General features: G+C 42.6%; 1 protein-coding gene across 2 annotated transcripts; it reads right to left on the bottom strand.

The window, feature by feature from the left end:
- Window positions 1-8,694: 8,694 nt before the first annotated feature.
- LOC109877844 (transmembrane protein 38B) lies at window positions 8,695-22,296 on the bottom strand. 2 transcript variants are annotated; one of them, XM_020470072.2, is made up of 6 exons: window positions 21,881-22,296; window positions 15,931-16,087; window positions 12,012-12,196; window positions 10,853-10,940; window positions 10,433-10,550; window positions 8,695-9,835 (listed from the first exon to the last, which is right to left on the bottom strand). In XM_020470072.2, the coding sequence occupies exons 1-6, from the start codon at window positions 22,002-22,004 to the stop codon at window positions 9,524-9,526; spliced, it is 984 nt and encodes a 327-aa protein (XP_020325661.1). In that variant the 5' UTR covers window positions 22,005-22,296; the 3' UTR covers window positions 8,695-9,523. The 2 variants fall into 2 exon arrangements, with proteins under 2 accessions (XP_020325661.1, XP_031658644.1); XM_031802784.1 differs by lacking the exon at window positions 21,881-22,296 and adding an exon at window positions 18,323-18,343.
- Window positions 22,297-22,601: the final 305 nt, after the last annotated feature.

The raw sequence follows: 22,601 nt of genomic DNA, 5'->3' as shown, positions 1-22,601 counted from the left end.
TAAATTGATTCCTACTTAGATGTGTGTGTATTGGGTACATGTTGTGTAATTTGTTAGATATTACTTATTAGATATTACTGCACTGCCGGAGCTAGAAACACATGCATTTCGCTACACCCACAATAACATCTGCCAATCATGTGTATGTGACCAATGAAATTGGATTTGATTTGAAGGGGCAAGAGGCCACAGTTCTGAAGAAGATATGGTGGTGGATGAACCACAACCAGTTGCAAATGTTATACGTCAATCAAGTGATCTGGATCCACTCGTTGTGAAGGTGGATTTTGTAGCATTTATAGCCACAGTTATTAATTGTACTGCACAAGTGTCCAAGAAGCTGGACATCACTATATCTGCAGCCGAGAAGTTTTTTGTGCCACCAAGAATTAACAGTAGAAGCACTGCAAGGACTACTGTCACCAGGAAATGTCCCGCCATCATAGGATCCTTCTGAGCCTGTTCAGGGACCTGATTAAAACAGAACAGGAGGCTGATTTAGTTTAATTCACTTTTTCTTTTACCCCTAATTTTTTCCTTTTTCGGATCTTCATTATTCACCTGTTCAGTAGGTGGCGGAATGCACATATAATAGTTGCGAACACCATTATACCAAAGAAGAAGAAGAAGAAGCGAGAAGAACAGCAAACCAACAAAAACATGCACAGGCAAGCATAAAGCACAGAATTAATACATGCCCACTGCAACTCAAATAAACACCTATTCACAAAATAAGGGCTGGTTCTCTAAAAAGCTAATAATAGCCAACTGGCACTTCCATTTTGTTTGTATTCTTTCAAAGTGCCACAATATATCTGAATTGTTTTTTAGCTAGGCAAGTTAGTTAAGAACAAATTCTTATTTTCAATGACGGCCTAGGAACAGTGGGTTAGGTTAACTGCCTATTCAGGGGCAGAACGACAGATTAGTACCTCGTCAGCTTGGGGATTTGAACTTGCAACCTTCCGGTTACTAGTCTAACGCTCTCACCACTAGGCTGCCCCAATATTCTTGCTGAAAGTCTGCATCTTGTGGTTGGTAATGTTTGAAATTAAATCCAAATTCTTAAGCGTTTACATTCAGTATTAAATAGTATTTTTGAGGTTTCAAATGAGAATGATTGTTTCTTTTGCATACCTTTGCCTTTGTGGCTGCTTTATGATGCATCCATTTTTTGTCACTGACACATTTGTCTCAGGGAAGTTAGGGCTAAATGCACTTGAAAGGAAATCATTGATACAGGTTGTAATTTCTGGAGAGTGCAATACTGTGTTGAAGTGTGTTGCACTGTCAGGGGCCCATCTGTGTGTTGTATTTAGATTAATCCGTGTGCTGGGCTCTGTTTGTGTGGTTCCCTCTTTCTCTCTCGCTCTCTCCCTCATTCTCTCTCTCTCTGAAAAGAGGCAGAGTGAATCACTGCTGCTCTGTCATGATGGCCTGATGTGACACCACTGCGCTGACAGCCTTGAACCCTGTCTTATCTCACTCTCTCTCTCTCTCTCTCTCTCTCTCTCTCGCTCCTTCTCTCTCTCTCTCTCTCTCTGTCTCGCTCCTTCTCTCTCTCTCTCTCTCTCTCTCTCTCTCTCTCACTCCTCTCTCTCTCTCTCTCGCTCCTTCTTTCCTTCCTTCCTTCCTTCTCTCTCTCTCTCTCTCTGTCTCGCTCCTTCTCTCTCTCTCTCTCTCTCTCTCTCTCTCTCTCTCTCTCTCTCTCTCTCTCTCTCTCTCTCTCTCGCTCCTTCTCTCTCTCTTTCTCCTTCTCTCTTTCTCTCTCTCTCTCTCTCTCGCTCTCTCTCTCGCTCCTCTCTCTCTCTCTCTCGCTCCTCCTCTCTCTCTCTCTCTCGCTCTCTGGCTCATTGTCACGCTCTCTCTCACTCTACCAACATATATTGGTAGTATGGATCTTACTACAGCTTGGTAACATCATCCATGTTGGTGCTTTCTATTCCTTTTGAGCCTGACAGAAGATGGAAATGGGAATCTCTCTCTCTCTCCCCACATCTTTCTGCTCATGCTTTTTGTCCTGTACAGTTGTGTATTGTACTGCTTAAGGGGCTCGGTATGCATTACTGGACTGTAGATTTAGACAGGGTCTTTATGCTCATGTCTTCTGTAGGTTTACTGACATAGTGCAGAGGACAGAAGAGAAAAACTCCTCAGTATGATCACTACTAAGCCGTTCACTGTCTACTGTCAGGCCAGCTGATGGATGACAATCACTATGTAAGGAACACCACCATACCATAGTATTCACAGGTGCAGAAACAGCATACAGCATGTGCCAGAGACCATCCATTTGTGATACAAATCTTGGATTCCACTTATGTCCTTCACTTTTGAAGAAAACATAAACTAAAAAAACTAAAAAACTAAAAAACTAAAGCTCAAGATTAAATAAAGTTGTGGTGGATCTATGTACAGTAACATTGTATGTGTGCAGCTTCTGTCTGGAGAAGGAGAAACACAGAATCTGGGTCTTTGTCTGGTCCTGGCTGCATAGCTGGTCGCTGATCGTTGGTGGGGTTTGGGGGGGGGGGTGGATGTCTGTGTGTGTGGCTGAAGGCTCTTTGTGTCTTTTTGATGGACTCTGCCTGCCTTTGTTAGGGATGTGCCACTCTGTGGCTGTGGGCAGCTACCATTCTCACTGAGGGAGAGGCTGGGGTCCCTAGCTATCTAGCCCCCAGCCACTGTCCTCCCCTCCCCTAACGGCCTGCAGCTGCCTCTCTGCTTGCCTGTCTGCTCTCCTCTCCTCCAGCCAGACAGGGAGGGACACCCTACGCCCTCCTGTGGACGATACCTGTACCTGCATACCCTTCTATGACAATGGTTTGTTTACTAAGGACACTAGTGGTAGTGGTGGTAGTGTCTCTCCAGTCTGAGGGTGCATCTGAGGTAGTGTTTTTGCGGACTTTACTGAAGTATACTGTAGTATTTACTGTAGTGTTTTTGTGACCATTACTGTAGTATTTACTATAGTTTTTATTATCTTTGACATAGAAGTGGGGGCTTTCTCCTTGAGAAAATCTACTGGAGAAATATTATAAGAGCACATGTTCCATAACTTGTAAGGATTGGTTCAGAGATGATCTTTTCTATAATCTGTGGGGAACAATACTTGGCATGTAGGTCTCTCAGTTTAATACATTGTACTACATATTTCTATATTAAGTACTGTAGTTTTCTAAAGTCAACTATAGTATTTTACACCATTGGGAGATACTTTAAAAACATGTTTAACCTTTATTTAACTAGGCAAGTCAAATTCTTATTTACAATGACGAGGATGCTACAGTGTGTAGTATAGCATTCTACAGTATACTACAAAATTCTATAGTAGCGATCAAGGGATAATACAGTGTTCTCCTTGTCTCAAATACACAGTATGTGCTTATTTAAATACTCATTTAATTCAAAAGTCATTTCAGATTGCATACACTGAACAAAGACATAAACGCAACATGCAACAATTTCAAAGATTTGACTGAGTTACAGTTCATATAAGGAAATCAGTAAATTGATTTAATTAGGATGTAATCTATGGATTTCAAATGACTGAGTATACAGATCTGTTGGTCACTGATACCTTAAAAAAGGTAGGGACGTGGATCAGAAAACCAGTCAGGTTCTGTGACCACCATTTGCCTCGTGCAGCGCGACACTTCTCCTTCGCATAGAGTTGATCAGGCTGTTGATTGTGGCCTGTGAAATGTTGTCCCACTCCTTTTCAATGGCTGCGCAACGCTGCTGGATCATGGCGGGAACTGGAACACGCTGTCGTAAACACTGTCGTTCCAGAGTGTCACAAGCATGCTTCAAGTGACGTGTCTGGTGAGTATGCCAAGGAAGAACTGGGACATGTTCAGCTTCCAGAAATGATGTCGAGATCCTTGTATCATGGGGCCATGCATTATCATGCTGGAAACTGAGGTGATGGCGGTGGATGAATAGCACGACAATGGGCTTCAGGATCTCGTCACGGTATCTCTGTGCATTCAAATTGCCATCGATGAAATGCAATTGTGTTTGTTGTCCGTAGCTTATACCTGCCCACACCATAACCCCACCGCCACCATGGGTCACTCTGTTTACAACGTTGACATCAGCAAACCATTCGCCCACACAACGCCATACAAGCTGTCTGTCATCTGCCTGGTACAGTTGAAACCAGGATTTATCCGATTTACAAGTCGGTTACGACGCAGAACTGCCATCAGGTCAAAACCCTGGTAAAGATGACGAGCATGCAGATGAGCTTCCCTGAGACGGTTTCTGACAGTTTGTGCAAAAAAATGTTGGTTGTGCAAACACAGAGTTTCATCAGCTGTCTGGGTAACTGGTCTCAAATGATCCCGGATGTGAAGAAGCCGAACGTGGAGGTCCTGGGCTGGCGTGGTTACACATGGTCTGTGGTTATGAGACCGGTTGGATGTACTGCCAAAAACGATGTCGGAGGCGGCTTATGGTAGAGAAATGAACATTACATTCTCTGGCAAAAGCTCTGGTGGCCATTCCTGCATCAGCATGCCAATTTAGTTAGATTGCACTCCTCATCACTCAAAAAACAAACAAGCAGAAGTAGTAGCTGTAGACAAGGTGTTGAGATACAGTAGAAATCTCCCCTTTAAAACTTGAGACAGCTGTAGCATTGTCTTGTGACAAGACTGCACATTTCAGTGTGACCTTTTATTGTCCCCAGCACAAAGTGCATTTGTGTAATGATCATGCTGTTTAATCATCTTCTTGATATACCACACCTGTCAAGTGGATGGATTATCTTGGCAAATGAGAAATGCTCACTAACAGGGATGTAAGAAATTTGGACAAGGACATCCCAGCTGGCCAAACCCTTACCAAGCTGGGCCAATTGTGTGCAGCCTCATGGGTCTCCCGGCTGCGACACAGCCTGCGATCAAACCCGGGTCTGTAGTGACACCTCATTGAATAGAGATCCTCATCACTCAAAAACAGACAAGCAGAAGTAGTAGCGTAGGCAAGGTGTTGAGATAAGTCGATTTAACCCTAAAGAAATAACCTCCAGGTAATTGCTGGTGTCAATATGAAATATTCCTTGATAGCTAAACCCTCCTCTCCCTGACCCTGTCTGCGTCCCAAAGAGCACCCTATTACCTACATAGTGCACTACTTTTGACCAGAGCCGAATGGGCACTATATAGGGAAAAGTGTGCCATTTCGGACATATCCCCTGTATTTAACTTTGCTGCCATTGCAGCCTAATATCCTATCTGCTGTGTGTTTGACACAGAGAGACACCCTGACATTCCTAACGCACAACATGCCATGCCCTTGGCTTATCCCCTGTCTCCTGCCTGGCCCTTTTGCTGTGGGGGAGAGAGAGATCTTGTTCATCACACTCTTAACAACTTAGTAGTTACTGTATTTCTGACTGTGCTATTCTTTCTTTTTGCAGCATGAAATCGCCTTCATGCGGAACATCCCTGGAGATAAAAATAAATAAATCTTATAAGATGTTGATGTCGTCATTCTGCAGGAGACATGGTGTAAGACAGACACTGTCACTCCATGCCCCACAGGCTACAGAGAGGTAGTTGTGCCATCACAGAAACACAGCTCTGTCAATAGAGACTCTGGAGGATCATTTGGTACAAATCCGAACTACAAAATCAAATTGATACCCTCAAAATTGGTAAATATAATTTGTTTGAAACTGAAAAAATGACTTGTACTGACAGAAAAATATAATTTTCGCAATATTATATCCCCCTCTCAGAATCCCCATATTGCTCAGAGGAGAGCTTCCCCACCCTTGAGGAAGAAACATGCCATTTCCAGGCACAGGAAAATGTGCTCATGTAACGGTTTTCTTCCGTTGAAGGAGAGGTGGACCAAAATGCAGCGTGGTTAGAGTTCAACATGTTTAATAAAGACCATACACGAGAACACTACAAAATACAAAACAAATGTGAAAACCGAAACAGTCCTATCTGGTGCAATGACACAAAGACAGAAGACAATCACCCACAAAACCCAACACAAAACAGGCTACCTAAATATGGTTCCCAATCAGAGACAATGACAAACACCTGCCTCTGATTGAGAACCATACAGTGCCTTGCGAAAGTATTCGGCCCCCTTGAACATTGCGACCTTTTGCCACATTTCAGGCTTCAAACATAAAGATATAAAACTGTATTTTTTTGTGAAGAATCAACAACAAGTGGGACACAATCATGAAGTGGAACGACATTTATTGGATATTTCAAACTTTTTTAACAAATCAAAAACTGCAGTGATCTGGCCCTTAATCGATAGTACACCGTGGCAAACTACTTGACCACGGTTACTGAACAAAACCTTGAAAAGGACAGGCTCAGTGAGCACAGTTTGCCATCATTGTAAGCCTGCCGCACACACACTATACGATATATTTATCAAACATAAGAATGAGTGTAAGTTTTTGTCACAACCCGGCTTGTGGGAAGTGACAAAGAGCTCTTACAGGACCAGGGCACAGAAGAGGATGTCCTCCTTAATTGACTCCCCCATGTAACGGACATACAGTATACCAGGAGCTGTGCCAGGCCCGCCACGTCTGTTGACTCATCCAGCTTTAACACACATAATTCACTGGCTTGTATGCGAATCAGTAATTGTTTCAAAACAGTATGGGGCTTGCCTGTCCTAGCCACTCGGTAGCTCACCATATAAGATGCGTCTAGCCCCTTCTTAATGGTATCTGTTGCTTTTATACATGTCTTACTACTCGAAAGTCATTTTTATTCTCACTCAAAAAACTCCTGTGTCTTATTTTTCTAATTCTGATGTTTCCTTTCTAAATGTCTGCGCAAGAGTGAAGATTTCCCGTGAGTGAGTAACGGTTAATGTGATTGGATGTTCATTATTTGACTAGGCTACCTGTATTTGACATTGAGTGAAAATTTCCCGTGAGAGAGTAACGGTTAATGTGATTGGATGTCCATTATTTGACTAGGCTACCTGTATTTGACATTGAGTGAAGATTTCCCGTGAGAGAGTAACGGTTAATGTGATTGGATGTTCATTATTTGACTAGGCTACCTGTATTTGACATTGAGTGAAGATTTCCCGTGAGAGAGTAACGGTTAATGTGATTGGATGTTCATTATTTGACTAGGCTACCTGTATTTGACATTGAGTGAAGATTTCCCGTGAGAGAGTAACGGTTAATGTGATTGGATGTCCATTATTTGACTAGGCTACCTGTATTTGACATTGTTGTTTCGCTGAACACTAGATGGTTCAATTATACTTTTGGCATTGAAAGACGAGGGGGAAAAAACACCCAAATGTATAGAACCGTTGGAAAACATAAATATACTATATATATATATATATATCTATATATTTTTTAATGTGAATGACATTTTAATTTGGCGTACCCCCCCCACTTTTGGAATAACTGATGTAGAAGAAAGGCTGTGCAACCACAGCAGAACCTGAGACAGAGCTTCATTCCCTGACAATTTTTATTTGATTTAAATAAACATATTCAAGGTTTCAAAGACCACTCTGATGAGGATAGGCTACCCGTCCTGTTGGGGGAGGACGCAGAGAGATGTGGGTTGGAAGCGCACTACATTTCTGCCTGCCAAGATGAGGGACAGTGTTTGACAAACCAACCAAACTGCACATGTCCTTGTTGTTCAATGTATGCTTATTTTGACCCTTGGTTATTGTTGTTACTGTTGTCCCGTTGACAATACTGATTATTATTATTCATTATGTTGATATTGTAAATCCCAAAGTAAGCTTTGGCAATAGGTACATTGTTAAGTCATGTCAATGAAGCAAATTGAATTGAGAGAGCAAGAGACAGTGATTTTAACTACCCAGGACTCAGTGCACCCTTAGAGTCACATACACACCGAGCATGAACACAAGCACTCGCGGAAGTGGTCATACACAAACACAGAGATGACACTAATTGACATGCAGAGGTGGTGGCACCTCTGTGGACTGTGAGCATTAGAAAGACAGATATCCGCTACAAGACTCCTTTACGACTAGAGTTTGAACACCACCACTGTTCTTAATTTGTATTCCTGTGGGACCCCTTTCCAAACTCTGAGGTTATTTTGTGAACTTGAAGGATTTCCAGATTTTCTTTTCCGAAGGTGGTGAAAGTGGGTGAGCTATCAATCAAGTTCTGATGCTACAATGATGCAATGTTTCACTCTTTGTCTTACAAATAGAAATGTTACATCTGTGAGCTCCAATAGTTTCTACTGTTCCAAAGACATTAGGGAAAACACAACCAATAGACCGAGACACATAAGGGCAGCATTATTGCACACTAGTTACTCTCAGCTAAAATCGGACCTTTCCTTGGCCTCATTAAACGGGTCTTGCCCTGGACATAACCACAGCTCTCAATAAGATAAATACGAGCCATTGTTACAGGTGAGAATATAATTGAAGAAATATGGTAGGTCGACTCAGAGCATCGAGACGCTGTATCTGAAAATAGTTCTCCAATCTGAACATCTTTGTATGAACTTAAAGGTTATCAACTAAAGGTTTTACCATACAAATGTCTTCAAATGTCCAAGTGTTTGCATTTCGGTGTTACTGTATGAGAACGACAAGGACTCCGATTAAAGTGCACGTGATCATGTACTTTTGAAGCGCTCAAGAGAGTTTAAAGCATTCACAAAAGAGTAAGTGCACCAAAAGGCATTCCATTTAGAAATGTGTAATTCAAGTGCATTTCCTTGAGTATTACTAGAACATCTAGAGTAATAATTATATAAACTCTCTATGTAAAACCTTAAAACATTTCATAGGAGGAAACAGGTCAATAAAACAGAATATTTAATATTAAAATACAGTTAAACAGTAGCTGACAGTCATCGATCAGCATCATGGACAGTATTTATCCCTTAGTAAAAACTGGATTCATCAACGCATAATTAGAAAAGGATTATCAAACTTCAATATAAAATAGATACATAATATTTGTATATAATGTATAATATATTAAAATCAGCATAGATTATATTTGTACTCATTCAGCCGGTCCCCAATTTCCTCCCACTTGGGCACAACTAGCGTTGCAAAATTTCTGGAAGGTTCAATAGGTTTTCAAAAGTCCTGGTTGGAAGACTCCAGACTTCCTGATTCCAGGAATCCTCCAACTGGGATTTCGGGAAAACCAGGGAATTTATTGAAAGTTGCAGGAATTTTGCAACCCTAGCCATAATTGATGTTTGTATATACAAGTAGTGGTGAAGCTTTCACCTTACAGATCTACACACATCAAAGTGTTAGGACCAAGGGGGTGGGGTAGTGAGCAAATTGGGACCTAATCACAGGATGACGGTGTCACAGGACAAGGAGGGCATCACAGCATAGAAATATAATTTATAGAATGGACATCCCCATTCAAGTCAATGTACTACCAATGGGTGAACTGGCAGCCATATTAAGTGTACACATGCCTTTACCAAACTAATTCTAGTGTGCTAAGTGGCTGTCCATTCTATAGACTATATAGTTCAGTATACAGTCACTAGTCACTCTTCTTACTGCTCTCTGTTTCAGTGCTTTCCAGTTGCTCTTTGGCCTTCTTCGGGGAGCCCTTTCCCCTCTTGTGTGCAGCAGTCTTGGACGGGGAGCCTGGGGCTGCTCCGTTCAGGCTCTCACAGGCCTCTTTGATGCTCTTCTTAGTGGCTGTGGACGGCTTCTTCACTACAAGGGTCTCGGTCTCTGTGGTGAGGGTGGTATATGAGGATGGTGACGGACCAGCGAAGAATGTGCTGTATACGACAGACTCGATGGGAGCAAAGGGTGAGGAAGAGGAGCCGGTCAGCATCATCCTTGTCTGAGAAAAAAAGAGGGGTGGAAGGATTTAGAGGAAAGAGAGAGGGTGAAGTGATGAGAATACACTGACTACTACAAAACTGACTAATGAGGAGGTAAACAGATGCTTAATCAGATTAAATGTAACTTTAGTGAGTTGACCGGTGAACTCCAAATGAACATTTGAGACAGTTCTGAAAACCTGTGCTTAGATTAATCAGAGTCGAGAGCAGGAGACCTCAGTGTGAGAGGATTGAGAAAGAATGACGCAACAAGATGAAAACGATACAAAAATCTCCTGCTGGGGCAACACCAAGACTAATGTTGAGTCATAGCTAATGATAAAGGTAGGTCATTCAAATAACATGGCGAACACTACTACTTAATACATTTAAGAATGTTGTTTGACTTCCATAAACTTCATGTCCTGGCTGTTTTCCCAGTTCCAGATGAATAAACCTATTCCTGTGTTTAAAAAACAACTTTCAGCTGAGATCGTCTATTGAGTATGCTTTATTAGTTAATGTCTAGGCTTGATCTGGGTCCGATAAACATACGAGTCCTATAGTGTTAGGGTTGAGGCTAGGGTTAGACTTTGAGGGTTAGGTCAGTGACTGACCTTGTTGACAACGGTGAAGACAGTGTAGAGCAGCATGAGGTGCTGTTTCTGGACAGGAAGGTACTGGTTCTGCTGCAGGGCAAACAGCACCGCTCCTATCAAGGTGACCTTAGTGGGGCTGCACAAACACAAAGGTTAAAAGGTCAGCGGTCAACTCAGATGTCATGACTTCACCATTGTGGTTCTGAACAGATTGTGAGTCACAGCGGGTAGGCATTCAGGATCTCCTCTTTCTCGCTCTCCTGTATCAGAATAGGGAGAAGCCCACCAGACAGACTGTATCACATAACAACAGATCAAAATCAAAGCCAACACAGTCAGCGACAGATCTGTCACTCAGTGAGTCTCCAATTATGTCACTGGGTTTCTGTGCACAACATCACACAGAGCCAAGTACGAGCACTGGTAGAGGAGACTTACTAGGTCATCTTGAGAAGCTCGTTGGTCTCTGGCTTCCAGACTCCTCGTACCAGCTGCTCAAAGTTACTGATCAGACCCCCTCCAGCACCTGAAGAGAAAGAGAAGTAAAGGCTGTGTAATTGTCCTGGGCTGTTACAGTAGCCTGATCCCAGATCTGTTTGTGCAGTCTTGCCAGCTCCAGTTTGCTATACAGCATAAACATATCTGGGACCAGGCTAGTTGCATTATACTCTGTTACAGTAGCCTGATCCCAGATCTGTTTGTGCAGTCTTGCCAGCTCCAGTTTGCTATACAGCATAAACATATCTGGGACCAGGCTAGTTGCATTATACTCTGTTACAGTAGCCTGATCCCAGATCTGTTTGTGCAGTCTTGCCAGCTCCAGTTTGCTATACAGCATAAACATATCTGGGACCAGGCTAGTTGCATTATACTCTTTCGGTCCAGTAATTAGTCTAAAAAGTCAATCAATGAATTTGTTTGTTGCTAAATAAATACTAATAATATAGTGTGTGTAAAGGCTTCCGGGCTTCATTTTCAGGATCACAATTAGTGTCAACTTAACCTCATGTTATGTAGAAACATTTGGAAGGACCAAAACTCAGGACATTAACAACGACAACAGTAATGGTTTTGATATGCATTACATTTCTCAAACGAGTCTTATGAATCTCCAATTACCTACAAGGCTTTACTTTCCAAATTGATTTGCACACAATGTACCCACTGGGCAAAAACTGGTTGATATCAACGCTCTCTCCACGCAATTTCAACAACAACAAAATCTATGTGATGACGTTGAAGCAACGTGGGAAACTGAATGGATTTGCAGAAAGTCATCAACGTTGGGAATTTGGGCTTTTTTCCCACACGACTTTTAACCTTAAAACAATGACATGGTGAATTTTTGTTGTTGAATTTAAGTTGGTTGACAACTCAACCGGATGTAAATGAAAACTAGATGTTGGGTATACTTTATAAGTGGGAGAGAGAGCGTTTATGTATCTGTGTGTGTGTGTGTGTGTATGTATATGGGCATATTTCGCATGCTTGTCTGTATACACACACAGTGGTACCTTAGCATAGCATATAGTGGCCAGAGGTTGTCAGAATCTGTATGGTTATCAGACCATGCATTCACAATAGATGCCTACTGTACCTTTAGCCCATCCTATAGCGATCATCACCAGCAGTCCATCCTTGTACTTGCTGTGTGCCTGAGCCACACCCCCCAGGACCTTCCATGTGCGGGTCACCTCCTTCATACCCGTCAGCACCAGACGCAGGGGGAAGAAGGTGGTACAGGAGTACACCACATCCTGGGGGCAGTAGAACACCAGGTACCTAGAATACACACAGGGAAGGCAGGCACGCACACACACACATATGCATCCAAGCCAGGACTCACACAGAAATGTATGTACACACGCAGACACACATACATACCGGCAGACATTTGAGAATGAGCTCTATGTTCACATTCAGTTCACTGTAGTAAACCCCCAGCTATACTGTCTGTTAACAGCAAGCAGTCTATTTGGCCAGCAGAGGGCGGTATTTTACTCAATTCTTCCCACAACCACACAATATACATTCAGGAAGTAGTGAGTAATATATTACAGCAAAACGCCTTGCTGCTCCAATCCACATTATAACGGGGATAAAACAGGGACTGCAGTGATGCCTCGCACTGAGGAGCAGTGCTCCCTGTGCCACTCGGGAGCCCCCAGTATATATTACCTTGAGTGTAATTGAATAATTACATATTCTAGCCTGGTCCCAGATCTGTTTGTGCCGTCTTGCCAAATCCCATGGTCAACATTGCCATGCTAAACATATACAGCACAAATAGATCTGGGACCAGGACGGGCTAATTCCTGTGTGGTCATTTACCCACTCATTTGCATATTCTGTTACACAAGTGTATGTTATCAAAACACCCATAGGCCTACTAAAAATCCACAAGGTAACTAAAATTGAATTTAAAGTGGTAAATGATCTTAGACCCAACCCGGATGCCAAACAGAGTCTTTGTACTCTTATATTTAAGTGCTGCATTCAGCATTATGAGAAGGCACAACATTTATTTTCATTTGCTACACAGAAGATACACAACTTTACATTTGTGTCAGCAGAGGATTTTAGCTCCACAAATAAATGATTAGACTATTAGTGATTTAAATACCTGGGTGGCACACAAGTTCCTCCAGCTAAATCAGGACAAGACTGAGGTACTTGTTGGAGCCAAAGCACAGAGAGGGAATCAAAGGGGAATCCAAATCAAACATTGGGAATGTGAACAAGGTGTGGCCGTTTCTCTCAAAGGGGAATCCAAATCAAACAATTGGGAATGTGAACAAGGTGTGGCCGTTTCTCTCAAAGGGGAATCCAAATCAAACATTGGGAATGTGAACAAGGTGTGGCCGTTTCTCTCAAAGGGGAATCCAAATCAAACATTGGGAATGTGAACAAGGTGTGGCCGTTTCTCTCAAAGGGGAATCCAAATCAAACATTGGGAATGTGAACAAGGTGTGGCCGTTTCTCTCAAAGGGGAATCCAAATCAAACATTGGGAATGTGAACACGGTGTGGCCGTTTCTCTCAAAGGGGAATCCAAATCAAACAATTGGGAATGTGAACAAGGTGTGGCCGTTTCTCTCAAAGGGGAATCCAAATCAAACATTGGGAATGTGAACACGGTGTGGCCGTTTCTCTCAAAGGGGAATCCAAATCAAACATTGGGAATGTGAACAAGGTGTGGGCGTTTCTCTCAAAGGGGAATCCAAATCAAACATTGGGAATGTGAACAAGGTGTGGCCGTTTCTCTCAAAGGGGAATCCAAATCAAACAATTGGGAATGTGAACAAGGTGTGGCCGTTTCTCTCAAAGGGGAATCCAAATCAAACAATTGGGAATGTGAACAAGGTGTGGCCGTTTCTCTCAAAGGGGAATCCAAATCAAACATTGGGAATGTGAACACGGTGTGGCCGTTTCTCTCAAAGGGGAATCCAAATCAAACATTGGGAATGTGAACAAGGTGTGGCCGTTTCTCTCTCAGGCTGATACAGGCAAGACTCATCCATGCTTTTATTACAAGCAGGCTTGACTACTGCTCTCCTGTCTGGTCTTCCCAAGAAAGCCATTGGTCAACTGCTAAACATACAGGATGCTGCAGCACGGGCACTGATGGAGAGCACACATTACACCAGTTAAGGTCTCTGCACTGGCTGCCTGTGAGATTTCTAATTAATTTTAACATTCTATTGGTTTCCAAATCCATCCACAATTGTGCACCCAAATACATGTCAGACATACTTTTAAAAGGTATGTACTCAGTCGGTCCCTCAGGTCCTCTGGCCTTTTAAAAACGTCTTAAGGCTAGGCGTCCCGCTAACGGGACAACTTCCTGTGAAACTGGAGGGTGCGCAATTCAAATAAATAATCATACGAATTATGGATATTAAACATTTCGGAGCATACAAGTGTCTTATAGCGGTTAAAATCTTTATTGTTAATCTAACTGTACCGGCTGATTTACAATAGGCTTTACAGCGAAAGAAAACATGCCATGCGATTGTTTGAGGACTGCGCCCCACATCAAAATATTTTTCCACCAGCACAGGTTTCATAAATTCAAATCCTCCTCTGATTTGTCATCTAAAAGGGTCCCAGCTACAACGTGTCGTTTTGTTAGAATCCTTCTTTATATCCCAAAAAGTCAGTTTAGTTGGCGCCATCGATTTGAGTAATCCAGTCATTCAACATGCAGAGAAAGGAAAACTTCGATAAAACGAGTCAAAATACCTTTATTTAATTCTCAGATACCCTAAAATGTAATTAAAACTATAATATTTCATATGGAAAAATGTTCAATAGGAAAACGATATTAGCAGGTGCGCATCCTCTTCGTCCCGTGCACGTAGACTGATTTCCAAGACTGTATCCCTGTACTAAAACTCATAATTCTTCCTCGTTTTGGAAGAAAGATGCCTGAAACCTTGAACGAAGACTACTGACATCCAGGGGAAGCCATAGGAATTGCATACTGGGAGCTCTATACATTCTATTGGAATTTCTGGTTGGTTTTATGAAAAATAATTTCTGGTTGGTTTTTCTCTTACCATATCTATTGTGTTATCGTCTCCTACATTATTTTAACATTTCTACAAACTTCAAAGGGTTATCTTTCCAATGGTACCAATTATATGCATATCCTGGCTTCAGGGCCTGAGCAACAGGCAGTTTACTTTGGACACGTCAGTCAGGTGGAAATGGAGAAAAATAGTTAACTTCTTCAGGGTAGGGTCTATCTCAAAGCCTAGGACCAAGAGGCCTAGGCAGCCTTCAGTGGTTATACCCCAGCCTCTGGAATAGCCTGCCAGCTAACCAGAGGGGAGCTGAAACTGTGGACATATTTAAAAGAGATCTTAAAAAACAGATTTTTAACTTTTATTTTCCTACGGGTGCTTTTTAGTTGTTCAGTTTGTGTCACTATTTTGTTTTTTAAAATCTTGTGTAGTAAATATTTAAGCTTTTTATTTTTATATATCTATTTTTCCTGTAAAGCAAATTGCGTTGCATTCCATGTCTGAAATAAATCAAGCTTGATTTGACAAAGACAGGTTCTTACATGTCCTTAAATGTACAGCACAGTTCAGTCAATAAGCAAATGTTGCATACAGTATGCATGTTGGGTTCCCCCCAGCAGAGGGCACTAAAACACTATGGTATTGAAAAAGGAAGCATGGTAGCATGTGTTTTAATAGGTGTATTTTATTCAGCCCTTTCCCCTGCTGTGAGGCTCTCCCAGTCTGGATACACCTCACAGAGAATCTATGGTCCATTGGTTCTCAGGGTCTACACAGTATTCTAGTGTGTATTCCAATGTCTTTCCCAGAGACACTGCATGTTGGGCTGTTTTCCTGTGATTCCTCGCTCTCTAGCCCACACTCCATCTCTCCCCCCTCCTCTCCACTCACCAGATGACAGAGGCCATGGGCGCTGTTCGACATAGGGGCCTCCCTCTCCATCTCTGTCCCCTACCTCCCTCTGATCTCTTAAAGCTAATAGAGGACTCACCATATGACAGAGGCCATGAGAACGCTGGTGCTGTTGGACAGGAAGGCTATGGGGGCCTCAGCCATCATGAAACCTGAGAGAATGCCCCCTCCGAAGCAGTAGAGCATGGAACTGAACCAGCAGGCAAACGGGCTCCTCCGCGCCACCTCCAGAGCTCCTGAAACCCAGCCCCCAGTGGTTAGTTTTAGATAAACTAAGTCAAATAAAGTGCAATATAACATATGACACAATGTGTCCAGGGCAGTTTAAATATTAACTACAGTAGATATAGAACTGAGAACCAGGTCAGCCACAGGACTAGGATATGTGCTCGTCTCACCTACACACATTTTGATACAGATATGAGAATCAGTTTAGGACTTCAGAGTAAAGTGCAGAGTTAAGAGCTCAAAAGTTGATTGTTGATTAGGGCTGGTATCTGCTCAATTAAGATAAGTATTGTCTCCTTCACTCAGACTATGGTCACTGCCTCTTAAAGGAAGGAATTCTAGATGAACTAGGATCGACTATTAAGAAAGTGGAAGTCTATGTATTAGGGACAGACACAGGTAGTTGGGTCACTCAGGTAAGCCAAAAGGTCATTACACCACAAACAGTGTGGCAAACAAGCTAATAAACCCCACCTACTCTGACAAATAAATGTTAAAAATATGGCTAAATATAGTATGTTCACATGGTGAAAACACACTAGTCAAGTACAAGATCAAGTTGCAACCACTTGGTCACCAAAAATGGAGGGTCAAAAAGTTCATGGCTTGAGTGGAGGGAGGTGGTCCGGAAAATGATTGTTGGAGTCTGCTGATGTACAGGATCAAGTTCCTACCAGTCCAGTCCACCATGTGAGCATAGGACAGACATAGCTGAGGCCCTTCTCAGAGCCATATTTAGCACCTAGGCTCTGGCCCTTCCTAGTCTTAATTGGCCAGTTCCCAAGTAGTCTACTTCCTGGTCTCAAGGTTAGCGCCACGCTAACTAAATCCTGTAATGCCAGCCTGGTTAATCTGAGGGATTGACGAGATTAAAGAGTCCTGGAGAGGCAGGCAAGGAAGCTTCCTGCCCTGAGCACAAACAACTAGGAAGCCATGTTATTTAGAGTTCTCTCTCTTGAACACAACTAAGGCTTCCTTTATAAGACACTTCCCATTGTCTCAATAATTAAGAACGACAGTAGTTTTTATCCTGTTGTGTTTTCTAAAATAAACCCTCTATTTTGAGGGTTTTATTGACAGGATAAATTGGAAACAGCGGAGAGAGAAATCAAATCCATGCAGCTCTTCTGTGGCAATGTGTGGTCTGGAGTTGGTAGCAACAATGCCTTGACCAAACTCCAACAAACAACCACACATCCAACAGTGGTTAGGGGAGAGAGGTTTCACAGGAGGAACTTCAACCGTGTCTGCAGTGTAACTATCAAATAACAGGGCTCCTAGCATACGGTTTACATATCACATGATATAGATCAAGCAATGCGGATTAGTGATTACCTGTTTCCAAGAGAGTGTGAGTGACAGTACACAGTTGGCACACACACACACACAGAAATACACACAAAGCGAAAGCAAATAAACACACACAAAACATACACCAACGGTTCCGCACAACTCCAAATCTCAGGCGTCACCAAACCACCATTTGCACAACCAGTCAATAGCGGATGAAAATGTATCTTGTGCATCACAGTTCACTATAGATGGACACTCAGCTTTGCGCAACAGTACCCATCTGAACACACACACACGAGAACTGACAGCCTACATGGTCGGCGGCGTTTGCCGTTGGAGCAAGGTAGTTGATGTTGCAACTCAAGTCGGGGTTACAGCACATCAACAACATCCCTAATCAAACTGCAGTCATGCAAACCATCAATTGAAAGCAGGTCGTGGTCAATTGACGGAAGGTTATAACAGCTGTAATAACCTTTTAACGAGCTTAGTAAAGAGTTAAATCACTGTGATAGCAGGAGGAGCAGTGTAACCATGGCTCCTTCGGATCACTGACACAACAACGCTTAACAGGTTGTTATGGTGACATATTTAACCTACCCGTTTAAATATACCCCGGTCCCAGATCTGTTTGTGTTCCCTTACCAACTCCTATAAGAGTTGTCACACCAAACAGTTCGCAAGTCCACACAAACAGATCTGGGACTAGGCTAGGTTAAATGAAGGTAGTAAACAAAAACAAAGAAAAGCGCGGCGGCCATGCATGCACCAGATCTGGGACAAAGCCTTCTGGATAGAAGATTTGTCAACAGTGGATCTCTAAAGATGAGTTTACTCAGAGCCATATACAGTATACAGTCTATACATACTGTATGACTCTGGATGGATTTTAATAGAAGGTGGATGGGATTGTTACGGTAATGACATGTACTTATGAAGTAGTAACATACCTGTCTACTGGGAAACATACTGTAACCTGTAACATAACCAAAAGGCACAACATTCATGAATATGCCTATACAAAAGAGTTCAATGATAAATAGTGCAGATAGTTAGTTCAATGACATGTATGCAAATGTGTACACAACATCTACTGTAGGTGTTATATCGCTTGAGCATAGGCATAGAGTTGGTAACACGTAGCACTGTTTAGAGAGAGGCTTTCTTTCTCCTGTGAGAACTGATCAGACAGCAGAGAAATAGAGTTGGACACACTGGAGCAGTGTGTTTCTCCACATACAGCAGCAGCGTGTGAAATTAGCTGTGATGAGCTTCCTGTAGTTGAAAAGCAGGTCATGCCTTGAGGGCTATAAAAGCAGCAGAGCGAGCAGAACCAGCCAAGCAACAAAAATTAAGGAAGGCTGCTTCCCCCCGTTTAGCATAAGTAAACAAGAGCGGTTGTGTCAACTAATACGTTCTACTGCATATCTGTAATTATTGAAGCTCGTTGAATCGTCTATCCCTTGCACACTGAGAATCCCTTGAGAATGGGTGAACTGGTTATGCTGCCAGCTAGGGATATTCATTGTGTGGGTTGTTGAGTTTTTGCCTAAAACATTTGAATTACGTCATGTAAAGTGCTGTGCTTCTCCTTTCATGAATCACAGTATTTGCCTGTTGAATATACAGCCCCAATAAAAGACAGGAGGTGTTTACCATGTTTCCATTGTGACATTTCTGTGACCCCTTTACTTTTGCATTTGGACAGGTACAGTGTGACAAATTACACCCCAAAAAGGAACGCTTGCTGGAATCCAATCTCTCGTCGCAAACCAGCAGAAAGAGTAACCCTGCAGAGGTTTAGCTTTTTTAGGTTGTGCAGGAGACACTATACACTTCACCCTGACCACCATGCCTCGAGAGACCTTGGTTACTAGCACATTTTGCATTCAGAGGGCATTTACAAGTCAAATCTGATCTCGCTGTCAGGCTGGCCTCCTTGGATAGTTATGGGTAAAGCAAAGACAACATCCTGGTGTCGTGCTGCTATGTAGTTTGTTGTGGTGAGTAGAGTTGGCCCCAGTCTGATTTTTCACATGCACTCTCTCCAAACAGGAAGGAACAGAATGTGGTGTAACCCCTGTCTCTCTGTTGTTCCGGTTTACCGGGTTCATTTACTGGGTTTCTATAGAGCTGCGGTTTGTTACTAGACCCCGTTTAGAAAACACTGATGTATGTCGCTGTGAGAGACTAGTTTTACGTCACAGAATCCTCAGAGTCCGGGAGTGACTTCTCTCTCTCTCTCGTTCAGTCCGTTTGTCTTTCTGTGTCTGTCTCTCTGGGCTAGGTCACCTCTGTGAGAACTTGATGGGGCACTTCTTTTTAGATTACAGACTGTACACACAATGAACTAATGCTGCATTTTTCCATTTTAGATGGCAGACAGACCTCCCACTTCTTGCACAACTCACTCAGTGAAGTTTGTTTGGACACAGCTTGAAATAACTGTATAAAGACAAGTGCTCATGAAAAATACTTGGTGTTTATTATAAACACCATCTACATATCAGTGGTGCTTTTCAAGTAGCTCTAAATGTACAATGTGCCAGTTATTTCTATGAAAAATGTCAAGTCTGAGTGCTTTGTGGGAATCATGACAAGATCCAGTGCTGTTTAAAAATGAAGGCCAGCCAGAACAGGATGGAAGACAGAGGGGAAAAGAACAGGCTCTTTTGGAACATTCCTTTCTGGGAGAAAATAGGATTTGGAACTTAGAATCTAATAACTTCTCTGTGGCATAAGTTCTAGAATTTATCACTGATATGGCTGTAGATTCCACTAATATGGCTTTCTGTGTTGTAGAAGCCATCATAATACAGGCAAGGCTATGCCCATATCGTGTCACACACACAAATTCTCCACACACCCAGGGGAGGGGTTATATTAGGACCACTGGTGCATGTTGGGTGACCGTGTGATATTTTGGGAGGTTGACAGCAGAGGAAAACTGCACGAGGGCAACCACCTCCATTACTCACACCCAGGAAGCCTGTGGGACATATAGACTGTACCCCAATTGACACCCTATTCCAAATTTTGCAGGGAATATGGTGCCATTTGGGATGCAGATCATAGCCTATAGGATCAGCAGCAGCTGAGGTATTGACAGGCCAGAGGGAATGAGATGCCACACAAGTCAGTGAAGCCACACTAGCTCTAACCCTGCTGTTTGTTTCAGACCTGGGTTCAAGTATTATTAGATATCATTTCAAATTCTTTATCTGGGCTTGATTGAGCTTGCCTGCCGCAATGGAACCAATAGAAAAGTCACAAAAATGCAACTATTCATCTGGCACTCCAGACAGACTAGAGTAAATGCTTGAGTAGTTTATTTTATTTTGAACTCCAGGTCTGGTTTGTTTGGGGAAAAGGTCAACATTGAAATTGTAAAACTCCACCCGTCTCTAAACTGAGCCACTATAAGAGTGGCATAAATATAACAGACTTGGCATAGCTGCTACCTATATCACAATGGATAGTGCCAGTGATAATGTGTTTGTTGTAAATGTTAAGATAACATCTCTATGACGTCAATACAGCCATGCCATTGACTAATTTACTTTCATTGACCTTTAAACTTAACATAAAAAACATTATCGTGATTCATGAAGAATAGGCTACAGTAGTTGTTTGTGTTCTCTAAATCACACGTTCTGTGTTATTATCCATTTATAGCCTACTGTAGATCATAATCTACATTTGGGTCACGTTTTTCCATCAGTGAGTCTTGAGGCAGTATTGATGCCAAAACAGAGAGGAGGCCCATTCAATTATTGATGGGTCTCTTTCGCCTCCCTTCTCAAACACAGAGTATCAAAAATCGTATATCTGCAAATCTCCAGTTACATACAGTTCAGGCTACAGTTTTAATCTTAAATAATTAGTCCACACGCCCTGATACAGCGCAATACACAATCTCACTATGTTTGTGGGAGAGGGATTGTGTGTGTGTGTGTGTGTGTGTGTGTGTGTACAATCACTGTCCACTATATGAACTTCAAAGGTGCAAAAGCGGCATGACTTGACCTTGTTAAAGTCAACTGGGCAAATAGATAAAAACAAATAGATTTAGCTAGGACTCATGCATAACTTTGTAACTTTTGTTATATGAGGGATGACAATTCTCAAATGAATCCCGCAGCAGTTATCCATTCCCTAAGATCATTATGCCACCCAGCTGTGGTTATTTCGAAAATGAAAACATAACGGTAGACTACGTCAACATTCAACGTGGCCAAAAACGTTGAATTGTGTGGAACGCGCTCTCAAGTTTCACGTTCTCACACGCTTAATCGAACGCGTACTGACACGTCTGGTGTGGCGGCAACTCGAGGCTGAAATCTGTCACCAGGGAGCAACAAGTGTAGTACTCAAGCCTCGCCTTATTGTCATGAAAATATGGAAAGTAACGAGGCAAAACAGTCAAGCGTTATAACAGTTATAGCTGGGCTACTGTGGTGAACTAGACCGGTCAATGTCAACCCGCCGTTGGAACGGTCTTTGCTTACCTGGCTGTTCTCGCAGTGCCATCACTGAGACAACGTAATGCGCCGTGTCAAAATATGGAAACATAGACAGACCAGCCAGTCCATGGGACACTTCGTCCAAATTCAGAACCCCAAACAAATCCATATTTCTGTTACTCTGGAATCCCTCGAGTTGAGTGCTCTCTACTTCTAATCTTCGAGGTGTTTAAATAAGTGGCAGTCGTCCAACTCCGAGCATCTGTAGCAGTCTGTCTTGTCTTCAGAGTTCTTCAGAGTTCAGATCGAAACAGCTGGTTCTGACGAGCGCAAAACTGGCAACACCTGATTAGCGGTCAGCAACGGCTCCCTATGGACAAGGGACAGCCAATGCAAGGCCATTGACATCAGGATGCGGAATTCCGGCTTCGTCGGTCCGTCAACGGTGTGGCGGTTTGAGCGAGCGGGGCTCTCTGATTGGCAAGAAGTGGAAGGATGAGCCAATCAGAGGTGCGTGTGTGGCTCGCGGAGTGACGCTATAGGACAGGTTCTCGCAATGCACTTCTGCACGCGCGTGGACGCACACACAAGCATACAGTTGCAACTATTTACGTATTTGTAATGACATGAGCAGCAGGTACAGTTATGCACAGGTTATTATCGATGCAACTGTTTACATTGTGCATAGGTAGCGTGTAACAACTGTGTAGCTGAACTTTGCATCAGTCATTACAGTATGAAAGCCTACCTGTCAAAAAGAAAAACG

Source organism: Oncorhynchus kisutch, linkage group LG23 (assembly GCF_002021735.2).
Source record: "Oncorhynchus kisutch isolate 150728-3 linkage group LG23, Okis_V2, whole genome shotgun sequence".
In the NCBI taxonomy this organism is placed as follows: domain Eukaryota; kingdom Metazoa; phylum Chordata; class Actinopteri; order Salmoniformes; family Salmonidae; genus Oncorhynchus; species Oncorhynchus kisutch.
The sequence above is the reverse complement of the archived record's forward strand: the minus strand, read 5'-3'. Positions and strand labels throughout refer to the sequence as shown.